At 36.4% G+C, this 22,019-nt stretch overlaps 1 protein-coding gene across 1 annotated transcript in view; it reads right to left on the reverse strand.

Annotated features, from left to right (window-relative positions):
• LOC116911635 (contactin-associated protein like 5-1) overlaps positions 1 to 22,019 on the reverse strand; it is a 910,869-nt gene that overhangs the window by 161,039 nt on the left and 727,811 nt on the right. Inside the window, exon 14 of the mRNA XM_032915594.1 lies at positions 7,488 to 7,644. Within this exon, the coding sequence (XP_032771485.1) occupies positions 7,488 to 7,644 (157 nt within the window). The remainder of the gene's footprint in view (positions 1 to 7,487; positions 7,645 to 22,019) is intronic.

Raw genomic sequence — 22,019 nt, forward strand, 5'->3', positions numbered from 1 at the left:
CAGAGTCCAGGGTCAGTCCATGTATAGTCTTTAGGTAGTGGCTTAGTCCCTGGAAGCTCTGGTTGCTTGGCATTGTTGTACATATGGGGTCTCGAGCCCTTCAAGCTCTTCCAGTTCTTTCTCTGATTCCTTCAAGGGGGTCCCGTTTCTCAGTTCAGTGGTTTGCTGCTGGCATTCACCTCTGTATTTGCTGTATTCTGGCTGTGTCTCTCAGGAGTGATCTACATCCGGCTCCTGTCGGTCTGCACTTCTTTGCTTCATCCATCTTGTCTAATTCGGTGGCTGTATATGTATGGACCACATGTGGGGAAGGCTCTGAATGGTGTTCCTTCAGTCTCTGTTTTAATCTTTGCCTCTCTCTTCCCTGCCAAGGGTATTCTTGTTCCCCTTTTAAAGAAGGAGTGAAGCATTCACACTTTGATCATTCGTCTTGAGTTTCATTTGTTCTAGGCATCTAGGGTAATTCAAGCATTTGGGCTAATAGCCACTTATCAATGAGTGCATAGCATGTATGTCTTTCTGTGATTGGGTTAGCTCACTCAGGATGATATTTTCCAGTTCCAACCATTTGCCTCTGAATTTCATAAAAGTCGTTGTTTTTGATAGCTGAGTAATATTCCATTGTGTAGATGTACCACATTTTCTGTATCCATTCCTCTGTTGAAGGGCATCTGGGTTCTTTCCAGCTTCTGGCTATTATAAATAAGGCTACGATGAACATAGTGGAGCACGTGTCTTTTTATATGTTGGGGCATCTTTTGGGTGCATCGCCCAAGAGAGGTATAGCTGGATCCTCAGGCAGTTCAATGTCCAATTTTCTGAGGAACCTCAGACTGATTTCCATAATGGTTGTACCAGTCTGCAACCCCACCAACAATGGAGGAGTGTTCCTCTTTCTCTGCATCCTCGCCAGCATTTGCTGTCACCTGAGTTTTTGATCTTAGCCATTCTCATTGGTGTGAGGTGAAATCTCAGGGTTGTTTTGATTTGCATTTCCCTTATGACTAAAGATGTTGAACATTTCTTTAGGTGTTTCTCAGCCATTCGGCATTCCTCAGCTGTGAATTCTTTGTTTAGCTCTGAACCCCATTTTTAATAGGGTTATTTGTCTCCCTGCAGTCTAACTTCTTGAGTTCTTTGTATATTTTGGAGTTGCAGACGATTAAATGAGTTTTTCAGCTGCTGAGCCCAGTGTCTGTGTTAAACATCCAAAACTAATCTACCTGACATTTTAGTTTTCCTCTTTGTTCCTGAACTACTCTGTGGCCTAGGACAAGGCAATTTAATCTTAGGAATCCAGCTATGATACTGGATGGAAGAGTTGTTGTCACATACCACATGTGGAAAATTAAATTTTAAGATTTAGAATAAGCTCATGAAATTTGTAGAAATACACTTAATAATTGATCTGTTATAAACAAATGAAATATCCACCTGAACCATTTTTCTACAGCCCTATTCAAAATACAATGTAACACATAACATAAAATATGTACCTTGAGTATGTATATTTAGAATCTATTCAAATGTTAAGACTTTGCTTCAGCTAAAAAGCACATCTATACATCTTTCATACACACACACACACAAAGTTAAAAAAAAGCCCTTCCAAATGCCATAGAAATTTTTATATTTGGTTTGATGATTAACTCACATTATCAGGAATGATTTTTTTATGGAAACTTTAAGCAGTAAAAATAATCTAGGGGTTGGGGATTTAGCTCAGTGGTAGAGCGCTTGCCTAGGAAGCGCAAGGCCCTGGGTTCGGTCCCTAGCTCCGAAAAAAAAAAGGAAAAAAAAATAATAATCTATTTTAGCTTTCCAGATAATAATGTTTTCCATAGTGAACTGGGTTTTCTGATAATAATTAACAGTTGAGAGAATCCCACACCAAATCTTCAATTAAGACTCTCTTCCAAGTAATTGTAGGTTACAGAAAGTTGATGTGAAAACTTACAACTACATTGCTGAATACAACTGATTCATAATAGTGAAGAAAGATGTACCCAAGTCATCTGCATCTAAAAAATGGTGAGTCACAATTGTGTGCCATGTAAACTATTAGTTTTATCATTTAATTTACTGATGCTGTGACTGACACTGATGGTATCCACCAAGGCATTTACTTCTGGCAATGCTGGACAATACCTGTTTTCACATCTAAAATGAAACTTCTAAAACCCCTTTTCTCAGTAAACTGGATGTGAAATTGTATTTCCAGGTTTTGAATTCAAGTGTGGATTTCAAAATATTAGCAAATCAGTGTGTGAAAATACCTTCATATACCACTAACGGAGAGCAGCTCCTTCTGGCTGGAGGCTGGTACATCACGATGTAGTTACTATCTTCTATAGACATTGCTGTATGCATGGCAACAGCCCTGAGTCCTGGAGCTGTCCTTAGTTGGTCTCTGACTGACCTTCCCATTTTATTCACACAGGCTTTCTCCACACATAATTCAAATGATTGAGTTTCAGTTTGCTAATTTGCAATCATTGCAAGACTGATTCCCTAAGATCACATCTCGGTCACCTTGGCAGATGCTATGGGAGACCACAGCCTCCTCCATTACATACTCAAAGCTCAACAGTAGGTCCATTCACAGCATGGCAAAGTTTCCATAAGCTCCATTATAAGGTAATTTGGGTTTTCAGATATATCTCTTTATGCAGAATTTGATAGTTCAAAAAATTTAGTTATGCTGGCAAAGTATTTCTTTCTTAGTGTTCATCCTTTTATTCCATGTGTACATTTACCTATTGTTTTATAAACATAAATGTAATATAGAAACAAATATAGTCTTTAAAATTAATTTAGGACTTTGTACTATAACAGAAAATAATAATAAATAACTATGTAGTTTTTTTCAAACTGACTATATACCACATCTGATAGATGTGAAGATTATTTGCTAACTCAGCTAGCAGTCTCCAAAAATGGCTATTCTGTTTTTCGCTATCTTTAAAAATAAAATCCTGATCTGAGGTCTAAAGAGGCTGAATGATTTAGATCCTTTAGTTCACAAATGGCACACCTACAATTTGATTACCCTATTCCATAATAAAAACTTAGTTAAGAATTTATTACAGCTAGTATGCAGATTATCTATAACATTACTACTGGAAAAAAAAAAGAACACCTGTACGTGATAAGTGCATGATAAGCTCATAATCTCAGTGCTGTGGATATGCAAAGAAAACCAGATTCGCTCTTTTCCTTGAGCATAATAACAATAATTCTCTTCTTTAAATACACAGTCACTGCAATTGTCCGAGTCATCCATGTTCTTTTCCATGGGTTTTGGAAGCACAAAGAACAAGGAACACTGCAGAAAATGAGGAGTATACTGTCATATCAAGTCTGTTCTGAGTCCTAGCAATGGCTCCAGAACTTTTTCAGCAAGAAGAAACTGAAGTCTCTCTCTGTTTGACTGTGTGAGGCTCTAGTGAGTGCTGACTACCTCTCTTCCTTTCACTGCATGAATTATGTCTTTGGTGATGTGATAAAGGTTTATTGGGCTCACAATTCAAGGGTACTGTTCACCAGGGTGCCATGAGCTTGAGGCAACTGGTCACAGCACAGTCTGCATGAAAAGTAGTAAATGCTGGTACTTAACTTCCTTTTCCCTTTTTAATCTGTCTAGAACCCCAGAATACAGCATGATCCTTGAATTTCAGTTGAGTTATTCATGCTTATCTCCTTGGTGATTCCAGATCATGTCCAGTTGGCCATTCATGTTAACCATCCTATAACTGTGCTATTCTCTCAAGAAATGTGTAGTTCTCTACACACTCTGCATTGTCAGAGCATTTCACTGGGTATTGACTCTGTTGGAATCTGCATAATGACCAATGTCTCCTCAGTTATTCTGCTTGATCAGTCACGGTTCATCCTCTAATAATTCTAATATGCAGTTCTAGTCAATAAAATAATGTATACAACAAAAAAACAATATAAATCAGAACTGAAGTATTTTGTTATTGCAGTATCTGTTAGTAGCAAAAAGTCATTCACAAGTTAATTTGTATTGTGATAGATGGAAAATAAGTAATGATAAAAGCAGAATATAGAGGAGTGTACACTCATTAAATGTGGCAGGATGTCTTAACTTGTATGATGCTTTAGTGAATCCAAGGAAAAGAATTGGAACATTTTTGTTTCTGGAAGAATACATTGAAAATAAATACACTTAATTTGAATCACATTTAGTAAGAACAAAACATGCAGTTTAAAAATACTGAGTGTCTATGAAATACTTATATTTGGAGACATTCTACATTATGGTGGGGTGGGATGTCAGGATCCTTCCCTCTTCCACATGGATTTCAGGGGGCTCGTATTACACAGGTCTTGTGCAGTGAATCTATTAGTGAAAGAGATATATCGTGCCCGGACAACATCTTTTTTCCTGCATATTTCTCATTCTTTGGCACGTACATTTTCCCCAATTCCTCTTCTGTGTTGTTTCCTGAGCATTGGATAGACTTGCTGTTCCATGTAGAGATGAGTACCTCATCATTCCACTCTCAACACTGAGACCAATTTCAGATTTTTGCATTTTCCATACTCCATTAAGTAGCCCCTCACTCACACTTGGGTAAGCAACTCTAGTTAAATTCAGGAACCACAGATAAAATGGATATATGAAGGTAAAAAGCAGTGAGCTTACTGAGGTTGACTCCACCAGAGTAGGATGAGAATGAGAGACAGGAATAGAAAATTATGGAAATTCATTATAGAAATGCATGACACTATCAAAGAATGAAATTTAAAAAAATATTTTGCACATGAGATATGTATATATGAGGATTTGAAGTGCTAGTGAGGTGAGAACTTCTCTTTTTTATTTTTATATCCTGAGATTTTTGAATATCTTACAATAAAGGTATATTTTTAAAATAAGCCTTAACGCTACACATTTAGTAAAATAATTAACCTTATGTATCATTTAAATTGTGTCAGATCAAGACTTAGAACTATAATGAAGTTGCAGAGCAGATAAAGAAGACAAAGGGCTCATTTCAAGGATTTAGTTTTGAGTGTGAGCTATACATAGCAATGAACTGTGGGCTTCATTTCTCAGGAGCGCCCTATATTCTTTCCAAAGACAAGGCTTCCCCATGGCTTGCAATTGCCCATTGGTCTAAGCTTTGCAGAGATTTTGTAGGACTTGACAGATGACAGATGTAGAGAAACCTCTGTTCTACATCTTGATTGTGTGGGTGCGTGCGTGTGTATGTATGTGGGTGTGGGTATGTGTGTAATATATAATATACATGGATATATAGGTTCAACTATGTGCACGAATGTGCATAATATGTATGTACGTGTGAGTAGAGGTCAAAGGTAAACTTTGAGTGTCATTTCCTTGGAGCTCTCCATCTTGCCAAGACCTTGTTCTGTCTTCACTGGCTCATCATTGAAATGAGTGTGAATCATAATGTTTGTCTTATGTTACATAAGTTCTCGAGACCTGACTCAGATTCCCATGCTTATTCACCATGTGCTCTCCAAAGTAAGCTGGCTCCTCAGCCTCATTTATATTTCTTACAAACATTCTAAAGATGTTTCACAGAGCAGAAGTGGGTGATAAGCTATTTATACTTAGAGTATTGACTTTTTATAAATGACAGCATAGCCACATTATTGAATCCATTTCTAGAAAGCTTTATTTAATGCTATTTTTGATAGAATACCAAATAATTCTATGACATCTAGAATTTTCCAATTTCTTTTTTTATTTTATTATTCTTGGATATTTTATGTATTTACATTTCAAATGTCATCCCTCCCCATTCTCCCATATACCCTCCCCCACTCCCTGCTTCCATAGGGATTGTTCCTACTCCCACTTACCTATTTCCACCTCAATAACGTGGCATTCCCTTATATTGGAAACAAGCCTTAACAGTACCAAGGGCTTTTCCTCCTATTGATGCTGGACCAGGCCATCCTCTGCTATATATATGTCTGGAGCCATGGGTCCCTCCATGTGTACTCATTGGTTGGTCGCTTAGTCCCTGGTAGCTCTGGTGTGGTGTTGGTTGATATTGTTGTTCTTCCTAGGGAGTTACAAACTCGTTCAGCTGCTTCAGGCCTTTCTTCAACTCCTCCATTCTGGTCCATTGTTCAGTCCAATGGTTAGCTGCAAGCATCCTCATCTGTATCAGTAAGTCTCTGGCAGAGCCTCTCAGGAGACATCCCTATCTGTCAGCAAGCATTTCTCGGCATCAGCAATACTGACTAGGTTTGGTGGCTGCACACGGAATGGATCCCCAGGTGGTTCTTTGAATGAACTTTTCCTCAATCACTGCTCCTCTTTTTGTCCTGTATTTCCTCCCATGAGAATTTTGTTCTTTCTTCTAAGAAGGACTGAAGCATCCACATTTTGGTCTTCCTTTCTCTTGAGTTTCATAAGATCTGTGATTTTTTTTTAGGCAATCCAAGCTTTTTAGTCTAATATCCACTTATCAATGAGTGCATACCATGTGTATAATTTTGTGACTGGGTTATCTCACTCAAGATGATATTTTCTAGTTCCATCCATTTGCCAAAGAATTTCATGTATTCATTGTTTTCAATAGCTGAGTAGTACACCATTGTGTAAGTGAACCAAATTTTCTGTAGGCATTTCTCTGTTGATGACATCTGGGTTTTTTCTGGCTTCTGGCTATTATAAATAAAGCTTCTATGAACATAGTGGAACATGTGTCATTGTTATATGCTGGAGTATCTTTTGAGTGTATGACCATCAGTGATATAGCTTAGGTGCTCAGGTAGTAACTATGTCCCATTTTCTGAGGAACCTCCAGACTGATTTTTACAGTGCGTTTACCAGCTTGCAATCCCAACAACAATTAAGGAATATTCCTATTTCTTCATATCCTTGTCAGCATCTATTGTCACTTGAGTTTTTGATCTTAGCCATTCTGACTGGTGTGAGGTATAACCTCAGGGTTGCTTTGGTTTGTAACTTCTCAGCCATTTGCTATTTTTCAGTTGAGAAATCTTCGTTTAGCTCTGTATCCCATTTTTAAATAGGGTTATTTGATTCTCTTGACTCTAACTTCTTGGGTTCTTTGTATATATTGGATATTAGCCCTCTATCAGATATAGAACTGGTAAAGGTCTTCTCACAATCTGTTAGTTGCCATTTTCTCCTATTGACAGTATACTTTGCCTTTCAGAAGCTTTGCAATTTTATGAGGTCCCATTTGTTGATTTTTCATCTTAGAGTATAAACCATTGATGTTCTGTTCAGGAAATTTTCCCCTCTGCCTATGTGTTCAAGGCAAATTTTCCAATTTCAATCATGGGTTATGCAAACTTCCTACTCTCCCTTTTGCAATTTTCTTTGATCTCTTAGGTTTATAATACCATTGTACCCTCTCCATTGAATTTGCTATCTGCATTTTTCTCTATAAGTAGCAATTCTGCACATCAATTAACATTTCTTACCACTGTAGGAAAACTGAAGTTCTACTTACCACTCATCCATGTCTGCATCACAATTGCAAAAATACAGATTATCCAGGCAGCTCTCTTCAAGGCCACATCCACATTGCTGGACTCCCGGAACAGAACCTTCCCAATAAGGGTGCCTTTCATTGGACCTGCCAATCCACCAAGTGAATGGGGTTCCATCTGAAAGTCAAGATGTCTCACAAGTAAGAAGTGCAAGCTGAAAGGCTACAGAGGAGTTCACAGTGGTGTGTGTGTGTGTGTGTGTGTGTGTGTGTGTGTGTGTGTGTGTGTGTGTATTTGTGTATAAAGGTTCTCTTCTCCACCAACCCAACCCCTCTCTTTTCCATACTTTCTGGATTGCATCTTTTTCTCTTTTCTCCTTTTTCTCTTTTGAATTTCTATATGTTTTAAATGCGTACTTATGGGCTGGGATTTAGCTCAGCGGTAGAGCGCTACCTAGGAAGCATAAGGCCCCTGGGTTCGGTCCCCAGTCAAAAAAAAAAACAAAAAAAAAAAAAAATCGATTTATATACAAATTGACTGTGTACATGAAAAGATATTTTTATTAAAAGAACATAGCCAAAGGCTGATGAATGTCACCACTGATAATCAAGGACATAACTCAAATTGATAGAAGATTAGACAATATCATAACTGATTTATTTGGACCAGTTTTAAAATATTAAAAGCCATACTTTATTTTTATGTGTAGCCTTCTAAAATTTGTAGTTTAAATAATGCAGAATGGAATGAATTGATTTAGGCAGAGTAAGAAAATTTTCAGTTTATAAAATCCCTTCCTTAAAAAAAAGTTCTTAAAAAGTCACTTTAAGTTGGTCAGTCCCACATTGTGTTTTCAGTGACTAGTCAGTTTTGAGTGCTATTATACTAAAAGTCAGTGGAATTAAAAACAAATTTGAACATTCACAACTACTACCTCAAAGGATTAACAGCATTTAGATACTTTTTGAATGCCAAGATGGTCTACTTATACAGAGAGATGAATTCACATATACATTATAAAACACACAAAAAATTACTACAGTCAAAACTAGAAAAAATTACAATGTAGTCAAAATTAGAATAAAGTGCTTTATATTCTCTTTCATAATCTGTGTGTCTTTTTTCCTGGGTCTGTTTTTCCTCATCATCTTAATCACCTAACATTATTTTCATTTGGTCTTTTTATAAATTTTAAATCAGCTTTTAAACAACAATAGTACACACACACACACACACACACACACACACACACACACACACCACACAACAATGTATGTATGTTGATAATATGATAGCCCTTGGGAGTTATCCAAACAAAATAACATAATAAGGGCCCAAATTAGCCAAATCTGTGTTCCTTTTAGTGGATTGTAAAGAGGTTGGAAAATAAGGTGAAATAAAATAAAGTAACACTTATAAAAGGGAACCTGACCTAGGCTCCATTGATTTGTTTTTCCTCACAATAATGACAGAAGCAAAGTGACCTCATGCTCTAAGAGAAGTCATGAACTTTCAAAGGAAAATGAGCCTGTGAAGACAATACCCTAATGACCCAGGAAACACATTCTGAAATTGTGATTCACTGAGACATAAAAGAAAAAAAATAATTATCTTGGGGTCCTGATCTGTGTTGTCTGTAATGATTGTGAGTAGTACAGCAGCTTATAGCTACTACTCAGAAAATGATAGTATATCCCAAACAAGAGCCAACGCAGACATGGTGGCCCTGGGTACTATCTTGCTGAAGGCACCAGACATGGCTTCCCATTGCAATGGATATCATCCTGTTTCTTGGCACATGCTAGACACCTAAAATAAAAATATCTCTGGTTCATTAAATAATTTGCAAGATTTAAGATTCCACTGTTAAGGTTCAGCATACAGTGCAAATGGGACTGAGTGCTTTCCTAGAATGCAAGAAGTTCTGGATTGAATTCTCCACATCATACACAGAAATTAGGCATAGTGCTGAATGCCTGAAATCCCAGTACTAGAAATATGGAGACAAGAGGATCCGAAGTTTAACATTGTATGTTGTTACATAAAGTCAGAGGCCAGCCTGGGCTACAAGAGGCACTGCCTCAAACCAAACCAAACTACAATTCTACATAGGCAAGTTTTTGTTGTTCTTTGACATTCTTTATATTCCTACTGTCTCTATCTACATATACAAAGCATGCACTTCCTCTCAATTGTTCACACAATTAAATCTTCCAGATGTCATTGCGGCAAATAAGCATAAGAGTATATTTAGAAGCCTGATACTATAAACCTTGAGAAAAATGGAGCGAGGTCTCTGTGAAAAACATAATTATTTGGGGGTGCTAATTCCTAAGAAGAGCTGCTGGAAATATCCACCTTCCTCCCACCACATCTGCCTAAATTTCACAGCTCCTTTCACACTATCTTCTGCTTAAGTTTCCCCATGTAGATGTCTGGTAACTAGGACATTTCTCCTAAGGCTGTCACTAAATGACCCAAACATCTCTCTCATCTCAAGCAACTCAGTCATCTTTAAAAACTTCAGATGAATTGTCTTCCTGCTTAACCCCTGGCTAGATAAGCTACACTTTAGTGGCTGGACAGTTGACAGCTTATTTCATTTTAACTGTACACAAAGAAAGAAAAGGGAAGAAAACAAAACAAAAAATATCTAAATATATTCATATATATATATATATATATATATATATATATATATATGTCTGAATGCTGAGGACTTACATTTAATTTTTGCTTTTGGATAACCCATCTTTATTGCTCCATCATTGTAAAGTAAAAGAGATAACAAGAAATGAAGAAACTGAGAACCACAAACAATAAATGGTTTGTGTTCATTCACAGCCCAATTGGATATACAAGGAAATGCTCTACACTTGAACTGCAGGTTTTGGCCTTTGGAGACTGATTTTTTCTTTCTATTGACAAAAATCTTCTCCATCAGTAAATGAATGAAATATTGTTACTTAATTATCATTAAAACATTGAGTAGTGGGGAAAATATTTATTGACGTTTCTTCTTCTAAAGTCTATTTTAGCACTAGATCATCATGGACAAATCACAGAACAAACTGAAACAAAGAAACAATCAAAACATGACTCTGAGTTTACATTGCTAACAGGGAAATTATACAAGAATACAAATCACATGGGCCTCATTCAGTTAAGCACTGGCTTTGCAAACTGAGGACCTCAGGTTTAGCACCAGAAATCTATATGGGAGCATGGAAGGAAACGTTCAGACCCAGTGGTGTTCCTTTGCAATCCAGTATAGGGAGGCGGAGACAAATGGAAGCCTGAGCTATATAACTGCTAGAGTACTCAGAGCTCCAGATCAGAGAGAGAGAGAGAGAGAGAGAGAGAGAGAGAGAGAGAGAGAGAGAGAGAACTGGTGCAGAAATAACTGAGGATGTTCTCTGATCTTGCTCAGAAAGGGGTGAGAGAGAGAGAGAGAGAGAGAGAGAGAGAGAGAGAGAGAGAGAGAGAGAGAGAGAGAGAGAGAGAGACCTTGAGAGGTGTGTGGTGTGTTGTTGTTGTTGTGATGGTGGTGGTGGTGGTGGTGGTGGTGGTGGTGGTGGTGGTGGTGGTGGTGGTGGTGGTGGTGAAGTGGGAAGAAAACAAAGAAAAGAAAAAGAAAGATCAAGAAAGGGAAGAGAAGGAGACAAAGGACAATGAGAGGAGGAAGAGAAATACTAGATCCTACCTTCTTCATGAACTATTATAGGAAAAATACTGTATCTGCATTCCAAACATTGCAAAAGATAAGCTTCCCTTTTACAAATGAGTAAGACATACCATGCTTAAGTTTCCCTGTATATGAGTGACCATACTATTTATAGAAGAGTGGCTTGAAAACCAATTATGTGAATGCTTGCATGCACATGGATGTGTGTAAATGTAGAAGCCAGAGATGGTGTTCAGTGTCTTCCTCAACCTTATTTATTGTGAAAGGATATCTCCTTGAACCAGGAATATATCAAATACACTAGACTGAACAGGAGGCTCCACGGATCCTGGAGTTTCTGTTTCCAACATTGAGTCTGCTCACACTCATGGACATACTCAGCATTTATGTTACCAATTCTCCCCTATTTCTTTTTTTTTTTCTTTTTTATTGATGTGGATTCTGAGGATTTAACTAAGGTCCTCACAACTGCAAAACAAATACTTATCCCACAGTGCCATCTTCCCCTCCTGAAAATATAATCCATTTTATAGAAGAATTACATATGAGCCTAATTTATTGAGGCATAAGTCAATTACGGTTTGCTGATATAAGTAATCTAGGTGAAGTCACTGAGCAGCCAGCGTATCTGCACAATTAGTGTTTAATCAATAGACCTAGAATTGGAGATTCCTCTTGTATTTTGAATTGTTACAGTTCAATAAACTGTAAATAGACAACTTTCTCAGTGGTGTCTGAATGAGAGCCATGACAGTTTAGCTGCATTTGCATCCAGGAGCAGCACAGGTAGCCTTCCACGCAGTAGCAGGAAGGAGCTAGCAAGCCTGTGAAAGCAGAGTTGTGGCTGGCTGAGCTGTTGTGCCACCATCATTATTGATATTTCAATTCAGTATATTTTGTTTTGTCTCATATTCTCTCCAGAAAATTAGTATTCATTCTCTATTTTTAATTTTGACTTAAACATAATTACATCATCTCCTTCTTTTTCCTTTCTTAATCCCTTTCCATGTTCCATTGCCCTAGTTTCTCCCTTTTACATTACTAGGCTTATTATTATTATTTTATCATTTTATGCATAAATATATAAATACAACATGCTGAGTACATTTATTTTGCTTGTTTGTAAATGATTTCTGGGAGGACCATTTGCTATTGGAAAGCTAATTAGGGAACTCATCCCTAAGAAACCTAACTACCTCTCTCTGCAGTCATCACTTTTCTCAGTATTTTGTCGAGAGAAGATATTGGTTCATATCAAATTTCCCCCTTCCACATTAGCCTGCATATTGTTATTATCATTATTTCTGTCTTGTTTAAGCAGCCCTATTTTTGATGTATCATTCATGTAGCTTCCCTGTCACCTTTAGGAAACAGTTTCACAGCCAACTTCCTAACCCGCTGATTCTCACAATTTTTCTACTCCCTCTTCCATGATGTTCCCTGAGCCTTCTGGGTAGAAATTGTTGTTTTGATTTTATACATGCTTGCAGCTTTATACTCTGGTTAATTCAGCATGTCAAAAAGAAGAGTAAACTGTGTCTAATTTTCAATCCAGGCCTATTTTCTGCCATTCAACCCTTTCTTCAAATTATGTGGTCATTTTCCTTAGTGATGATGGTCTTGAATTATCTTTGAATCTTCTTTAAGTAAGAGTTGTAAATATCACAGAATGGCCTCAAACTCACTATATGCAATTAAAGATGACCTGGAACTTCTCATTTTCTCAACAACAACAAAAAAACTCACAAAAGCAACTTAAGGTGCATAAGGTTATTTTAGATCACAATTCCAAAGTCTATCATGTTAGAGAAGACATGGTAGCAAGAACAGGAGGCTTGATGCTTGCATTGTTTCACACTCAGTCCACACTAGGGAAGTAGGGAGTGAACAGGAAGTGAAGGTGAGCGAGCTATAAGCACTTAAGACCTACCTCCTGTGACTAATGAAACTTCCTTTTTATGGGACTTCACCTCACAAAGGTTTCACAACATCTGAAAAGTGCAGCACCAACAAGTAAGAAAGTACTCAAGCAAATGAAGACATGAGGAAATTTCATGCCCCAACCACAGACCACAAATCCACATGAATTTCTCCTTTTCTTTTTCTTTTTCTCCCTTTCTCTTTCTTGTTCTCTCCTTTCTTCTTCTCTCTCTCTCTCTCTCTCTCCCTCTCTCTCTCTCTCTCTCTCTCTCTCTCTCTCTCTCTCTCTCTCTATGTGTGTGTTTGTATGTCACCACCCACACATATAACTATATAGAACAGTTAAATATAAATAATTATTCATAAAATAATATATAATATATGTTCAATCACCTTTTTAACAGTTTCTCAGTTCTATGCTATGTGAAAGTCATTGTGTGATGTACCAATGTTCTGATAATGCTCCTAATATTCAGAGAAATAAGAGCATATCATCATCTAGTTGCAATATAAATCTGAGTAAGACAGAAATCCAAGTACAGCTCAGAGCTAGACACTGACTTTTGTCTAAGAATACCAAAGAAAGTCTCATGGTATCATTGGCACTTGCTTGAAGGTTACATTTTAAGGCCATTCACAAAAACTGTCCTGACATTCTAAGCATGTCTTCAAGTAAAGACCAAAGGAAAAGGAATCTCACCTACTGTTGTGTCTTTAGAACTATCAGGACTTCACTGCAAAAGCATCCTCTGATATTGACTGTAGGCGAAGGGAGGATGTGGGTGTAGAAAGTAAGAGAGAAAGCTGAGGCTACTGGAATTCTGAGACCAAAAGATTATTTCACCGGGTGAACAAAATGTGAAGCAGCTAAATGCTGGTATAAGAAAAAGATGGACACGCAATAAGGATATAGATATGGCTCAGTCAACAACATACTTAGTTAAACAAACATGAGGACCTTCCCATCAAAAGTCAGGACAGGTATTATGTCTGCAATCCAAACATTAAACAGTCACTCAGAGCCAGATTCTAGTGAACATCTGCAATTCTGACTGAGTCAGTGATCTCTGAGTTCAATGTCAGATCCTATTAAAAACTATTAGGTTGGAAGGAGAATGGCTGAAAAGAACAGTCAAGATCAACCTCTGTCTGCGCACACAGATGTACATTCATGAACATGTATATGTATAAACACAAAGGTACCCACACCAAGATGTTTTACATAACTTCTCTTTCTAAACAGCCTATAATAAAATTTCTGAAAAGAAAGAAAAGGAAAGAAAAAGAAAGAGAGAGAGAGAGAGAGAGAGAGAGAGAGGAGGAGGGAGGGAGGAGGAGGGAGGGAGGAGGAAGGAAGGAAGGAAGGAAGGAAGGAAGGAAGGAAGGAAGAAAGAAAGAAAGAACAGAAGGAAGGAAGGAAAGAAGGAAGGGAACTCTTGCATTTAGAGAGAATACAACCTCATCCTTACAGAAGATTATGATAGACATTCATCATCCTGGTCTTATTGTTTGTCAGCCAGGATGATTAAATCAGAAAATACACTTAATACTGTAAATCAACCACATCAGGATTCAAACAGAAGATTAGTAGATTCTTCAGCCTCACATAGAAGGAAGATGTGAATTCAGATTTTATGGCCCCAAAGTTCAGTAACATATTTTCTACGTTACATCAAACCATGCCTATTATAAATGGGAATGAAAAGACATCATAGTTCCTCAAAACAATTTTTCTTGAACTAATATTATAATCATTAGTTTAGCAAAACTGCAGATGTTTAGTGAATACAAAGCTTCAATTTTCTTTGAGATTCTCTCAAGTACACACAGTTCTCAAATATTCTGGTCTGTCTAATCATCTGGATTTTTTTAAAGCTAACAATGAACAAAAAGCATTGGCACACATAAATGTTCCAAGACATATACTAGTGGTTAAAAAAATCCAACTTCCCTAAATTTATTCTGAAATTAAACTAAGTAATTTCAATGAAAATATGATAAGCTATAAATATATGGTGTAGTCTTGATTTAGATTATCCAACTAACAATGTATTTTGATCAATTCTAACCCAACTCCTTCCTTTAAGCTTCTTCTGGGACTATAAAATATCTCCTAACTTATTTTTCTTTTTACCAAAATTAACAATTCACCATGTCCATGTGTGCTGGAAATGTGCATGGGTCACATGTTCAGAGAATAGTGACCTATCCCAGATTAAAATTGTGTATCTGTATATGTGAAATATATATACATGAAAATTTGAAAATATTTAAAAAATATTTTCTCAGGATATGTATGAAAAGCTTATTATGTAACCATGAACCAACTGATTTTTTTCCTCTAGAAATCCAACTGTGGTGCTGCTCCAAGTGTAGCCTATGGTTAAAAAAAAAAAAAAAAGAATGCTCTGGTATATTTCTGAGAGCACAGGTCGTGGAGCTATCTCAGATACAAGAATGTGGACTGTTAATTTTCTATTTTTAGTCAAACTCACCAAGCATTTTAGTTGGTAAATATTTAAAATCATTGGTTTATAGGTTTGAACTTTAAAAAGTTAACATGTTCTTCTGAATACATTTGTTTCATTTTTTGAGGAATTCTTTTGATTTTTTTTTTTTTTTTGAAAACTCAGTGTGCAGAACTATGTGAAAGACTTGCGTAAAGAGGAGTTTGTGTTACAGGTGTTTGGGTTTTTACAGAGGTAGGGAATCAGTGTCTTCCTTGATCACGTTCCATCTTAAGTTTTGAGACAAGATATATCACTGAACTCAGAGCTTGTGTGTTGCCTAGATTGGATGTCCATCAAAATCTGGCAGGTTCTCCCTTTTTTTATCCCTACTCCCAGTGTTAGGATTACAAGTGGCACCAATATGTCCAGTTGGTGAGCAGAAATTCAGGTTCCTGTACTCATAAGTCAGGTATTTTATGACGAAATGACTCTATAGCCCACATTTCTTTGTAGTATTTTTATATATTTATTTTTATAAGGATCAAGTACAATAACAGCACTGCTCAATCACTTAAAAATCTCTCTCTCTCTCTCTCTCTCTCTCTCTCTCTCTCTCTCTCTCTCTCTCTCTCTCTCTGTACCTATATAGCTGAGTTCCAAAGGAAATTATTATTAGGCTCACAGGCATTCCTGTATCCAGGATGGGTGCTTTGTCTCTTTGTCTAGTGTTATAGACACTGGCACAGTCAATGTGCCAGGGCAATGAAAATACACACACAGACACACAGACACACACACTCACTGCCACACACACAAACGCACATAGACTCACACACACACACACACACACACACGCAGGCACGCACACACACACACACACACACACACATTTATAGCTATCCTGCAACAGAAGCATCTGTGCAGTAACAGAACTGCTACTTCAGAGACAGAACAGAACAGAGATAAATTACTCATTCCTCTGCTATCACTCAAGCTACCAGGACAGGCATATGAACTGATATTCAAAAAGAACTAATTTAAACAAACAGAAAGTGAAATTTTCGGCTCAGAGACCCCTTGGTGAGATATTATTGCATTGTGATAAAATGACCTCAATGAAAGAGCCACAGGTTATCTCCAAAGTAATGATGGGATGGCAACCAAATTATTTGATTTCAAAGAAAATAAAGTCAAACTTGTCTCCTTCAAAATCAACATTATGAAGTTGGAATGGTATATAGACATAAAAGGCATAAATAAACTATATTCTGCAATTGATGGTTGATCACATGACATCAGATTTGAGGAATTTTCAATTCTTCACTGTACAGTGCTCATCACTCACATTCAATGACCTACATCCTTTCAAACTCTCAGTAAATCACAGGCACTGCTAATTGCTGACCGGCTAGTTGGTAGTTGGATTAAGTTAGTACCACAAAAATTGTGGTTAGACAAAGGGTAAGCATAGGCAGAGACAAATTAAATACCAAAGTCATTAATTTGAATGTGTAGCTGAAAAGAAGGTCAGTAAATAATCATAAGTATTTATGGTCTTGTAACCTTTTTCATTAACAAAATTCTAGACATTATCTAACCCTTTCTTAAATTTCCTTGCAGATAACTTGAGAAACACCTCCAACGTTTGTTCATTCTTCTCCAAGCTCTAGTTTTTTTTTCCCTTGAGTCATTTTCTCCAGGAAACTATGCTTAAAATATTGCAGAGGTTAGAAGAGCAGAGATCAAATTCACGGACTTTCTTGTTACTCTAATCCTGTCCTTAGCTGAATTCAGCTACTATGGTTTCAAATCCTTTCTCAGCTGGCTTCCTACATACATTTTCCAATCATTTCAAAAGGAAGATGAGGGCATTCCCCCTCTATACGTTTTGCTCTTCTATTTATCTATCCATCATTAATCCATCTACTAGTGCATGTGCAAAGTCACCATTCACAGGGCTTCTCTAACTTCACAGCCCAGAACTGGGTCCAGCGCTCACAGGTGTGGGGTTACATCTTATTATTCTTTACAAATATTTTACCTCTTTTTTATATATAAATGGTTTAAAAGGACATTTTCTAGCCCTGCTTCACCATTTGGCAAACATCATTATTAATACCTCAAAATAGTATATGTGCTCTGGCCCACCCTTGTTTCCCTCCTGTGTTTCATCCAATCTAGGTTTCTAGGCTAAGAAAGTGAGAACCAGAATCAAGCATAGGGAATTTCTTGATTAGCAAATCATAGAAGACAGCTATGTTCTTATAACCTACACTCCCTGAATCTCCAGCCAAAACTCCCCAGGTGCACTTGCTCCCACTCCTCCCTGCACTGATGCACTCTTTAGCTAACCCTTTCACTACAGCTCTTTTTATCAGCAAATTATTCAGCAGCATCTCACTGTCCAATTAACTTTTAAAAGCAAACGATCATTTACAATGTGAAGTACAGATGCTCCCACCCCTTGGCCTCCAAGGATTTTCACATTTGTTTATTTTCCCAGGCATATGTTAACACTTCAATCGAACTGGCCAATTACTTGACTTGACACTTGGATGAAAATATTTTGTTTTGCCCTGTTAGGCTTCCTGCCTATAAAATTCTCTACTCTATCTGTGGCTAACTGCTCCATTTCCACAGTTGAATACCTGCAAGTATTTTGTCTTTGGAAGTTCTTCTAATTTTTTTTTCCTTTCTAAGAACTCATCTTTGGTTCTTTAAGTTGCAAGTATTTATTTTCATGTGAAAAATATAGAAATTATTGATTCCATGCTACCTTATATGCTTCATCACTATCTTGTTTTCTAATATTTATGTTCTTATAAATGATCCAACCTAATTATATGTGCAAATTTCTATTTTACAAGCATTTCTAATACTTTACCAACATCAAGTTGTTACTATGCACTACACAGAAATATTAACACCTCTGTGTGTGCTTTACATTGTTCATATAGACATGTGTGTCAACATGCAGACCATAACAACCACATACATGAGCTAATGCAGTCACAGAGGTGGTAGGATATTTATATTCCTGAAGATTTCTTTTTAATTTTTAATAATGTACTTATGAGTCAATGATCATTTGTTTAGAATGTGTACAAAAAGATTAACTGTTCCATTGCTAACAAAATATCATGTGATTTCTCAAATTAACAGATGAATATCTAGTAATTTTTTATTATTTAATTAAGGTAAGTAATCTGATAAAGTTAAAATCATGAGACTTCCAACCATATTATTATGTTAGTTTTTTTGTAGAAGATTTGTATTGAATGACATGTAACAGGCAGTGAGAATGGTTATGTAAGGCACTCATTATTTTCTATATATTAATGTACTATGCATCAATGAAAGAGCATGTAATGTTAAATATGAAAATCCCTTATTTTAACCAACATTCAGTATATTTTCTCTATAGCAATCAATAGTCACACATCTTAGATTATTTTGATTCCTATAGTGAAATAGCATGGACTGTAGAACTTACTAACAACAGAGATTTAATTTACATTGCTCTGGATAGTGGGGTGTGTAAAACCAAATCAGTCAGTGTGTGGTGTGGCTAGAAGAGAATTCTTTTGTGTTGAATCATTACATGGTAGGACTGAAATATTTCTCTTCAGGCCTTTTCTGTAGTACCTATTGCTGCAATTTTGGATGGTGACTGTTCTTAAATAGCTCAAGTGTTAGCAGCTTTGTGTCTAGCAAAAGTAACTAGAAAGTGTGATCTGAATTGGAGGCTTAGTGAGAGGTATTTATGTCATTAAGAGAATGTCCTTAAGAAAGACTATAAGATTCCTCTTTCCTTTTCAGGCCACGATGTAAGACTTCATTCTGCCACACAATCCCTGCCATTACCATCTTGCATGACTACATAAAGCACAAAGTAACAAATCCTCCTAATCTTAAATAGGAATGCCCAAAAAGTTAGACAAAGTATAAGGCACCTGTATAAGTACCTGTATGAAAAACACATCACAGATATTATTACAGATCTAGCAACCAAGTGACAAAGATACTAACCCTTTGTTGGTGACTACCTCATGATCTGAAAATGGCCTGAAAGAAAGCTGAGGACAAATTGTGTCAAGATATTCAGACCACAGCAAGAAGAAAACATTTAATACCCTAATAGAACTTTCTAAAGGAATTCAAAACATAGATAGACATTAACATAGAAGTAAGATCATTAAAAACAATGAGGTGAATACCTCTTACTAGGACCCCTATAAAACATACTAGAATGAAAACCTGAACATATTGATTGTGGAGGAATAAAGTTTTACTCAGACATTCAGCTAATTTACTTAAGTTAATGGAATATAAACTATAAATGTATGGTAGACTTTCACCATATTTTACTCAATTAAAATTAGCTCCCTTTAAGAAGTATGTATATAGGTATATTCACATATACACATTGAAGCACATATTCATACACTTAAAGGATCTTGATTTATTAGCATTTTACCTTATATTAACCCAACATCTTACAAAAGGAAATTGTTCTTCTCACAGCATAATCAAAATTATAGCAAGGATTCAGGTCAGGTGATTGTTCTTGTTATATTTCATTTTATTTTTTTTATAGCACACAGACTTGAGTTAGTTCTTCCTTCATACAGATTGGTATAGGATTATCACGGGCCAGTCGCTTCTATGAATTTTCTTCACTTACAACCCAACAACTGCTCCTCTTCTAGGTATAGATAAGTATTGGAAGCCTCTTCATCATGCAATCTGGAACTTTGAACTGTTGACCTTGTGGAGGTCACAGTTAGGGTCACCACAACTGTACTGAATTGAGGTTTTGAGCTGTACAATAGCTACAATATGTAAAGTGATCAGCATTTCACAATAGTCTTCTCCATGTAATGGACTCCACACTCTGTGCCTAACTCTCACAACTGTCAACCTGGACAGGATGACTGTTTTGTTTCATTCACAGCTGAAGACTTACCAGTCTTCAGAGCTTTGAACAGTCACAAGTCTCTGCACCGAGTATATCCTTTGCAATAAGCTAGTTCTCTGACCTAGTTTAAGAGCAGCATAAATCTTTCAATACCAGGAGCTAGTAATTTTATGATACATTTGTTTGTCTATATATTTATAATAAAATATACTACAAACAGAAACTGAACATACTGACAGTAGAGGAATAAAACTTGACTCAGACATTCATTTAAGTTCCTTAAATGAATGGAATATAAACTATAAATATATGGTAGACTACTGACTTTACTACTCAATTAAAATTACTTCTCCTGAAAGAACATGTGTGTGTGTGTGTGTATATATATATATATATATATATATATATATATATATATATATTACATTTATATGATCCTTTAAAGGATCTTGCTTATGAAAGTTTGTCTACATGTATTTTTTACTATTACTTCTGATTTCTCTGTTCTCATTTTTTGTCTGTTTTCTTCCTTTCTACCTTTGTGATCATTCTGCTATTCCCTCCTCTATCTCTTCCTTGTAGTAAATTACCTGTATTTTTCCTAAATTGTTTTCCTGTCTCATATCAGCAACTTAAATCTACGGGAGTCTGTTGCTGAGAGTTAACATGCATTCTCTGATTACGGTATATTATGAAAGAAAAAGAAATGGCAAAAACACTTGATGTGAATACCTACATAAATCAAACTTCCTTTCAAATTAGTTATATCCAGTGAGCAAATTTATCAAAAATAACACAAAGGAGATAAAGTGAATTAGATTTTCACAATACTAACTGAAAACGAAAACTCGAAAACTGTCTATTCATTTGTTTCCATACTTGAATTGACGGTTGCAAGTCTAATGCTTATTAAAGGCTTGAACAAATCCCAGGCAGAAAGTGGATGGAATCACAGATCACACCCATTATGAGGTGCTTAATAAAGGCACAGCAGCAGCATAAGAAGAATGGGCACAGAGGAGCTCTTCTAATGAATAAAATATGAAAACTATGCAATAACACCATTCAGAGAGAAGTGGCCAGAGGATCATCAGCATAATGGTAGAAATGAAAACACTATTTCATGTCTCTGTCTCCTATTTCCCAGGACTGAGTCTGTATAATATTTATTAACCACTCTCCTGTTTATGATTGTGTACATAACAAAAGCAAAGCAAGGCTATGAATTTCCTGAACTCGGGGATTTTCTGTTCTATGACTGCACACAGAGGTCATTTAACTGTACTGAGAGACCTTTCATAGTGAGAAAATATATGAAAGCTGTAACTTGAATACCTTAGTTGTGGTACAGCAATTAAAGATGACTATACATGTGGAAAACTTACAAGGAGTGACCATATGATATGATCAATTTTATATGTTGATACAAGGCACTTTCCAAAATACAGCACTGAAAACATTAACTGTTTTTTTTCTTTAAACTGGGTACTTACAATGCACTTATTATTGAGTTTCCATGTCATAAACGGTATAGAGCAAGGAAGGTGTTTATGAACTACTGAAATAGCTCACTGAATAA

Source organism: Rattus rattus, chromosome 10 (assembly GCF_011064425.1).
Source record: "Rattus rattus isolate New Zealand chromosome 10, Rrattus_CSIRO_v1, whole genome shotgun sequence".
Lineage (NCBI taxonomy): Eukaryota > Metazoa > Chordata > Mammalia > Rodentia > Muridae > Rattus > Rattus rattus.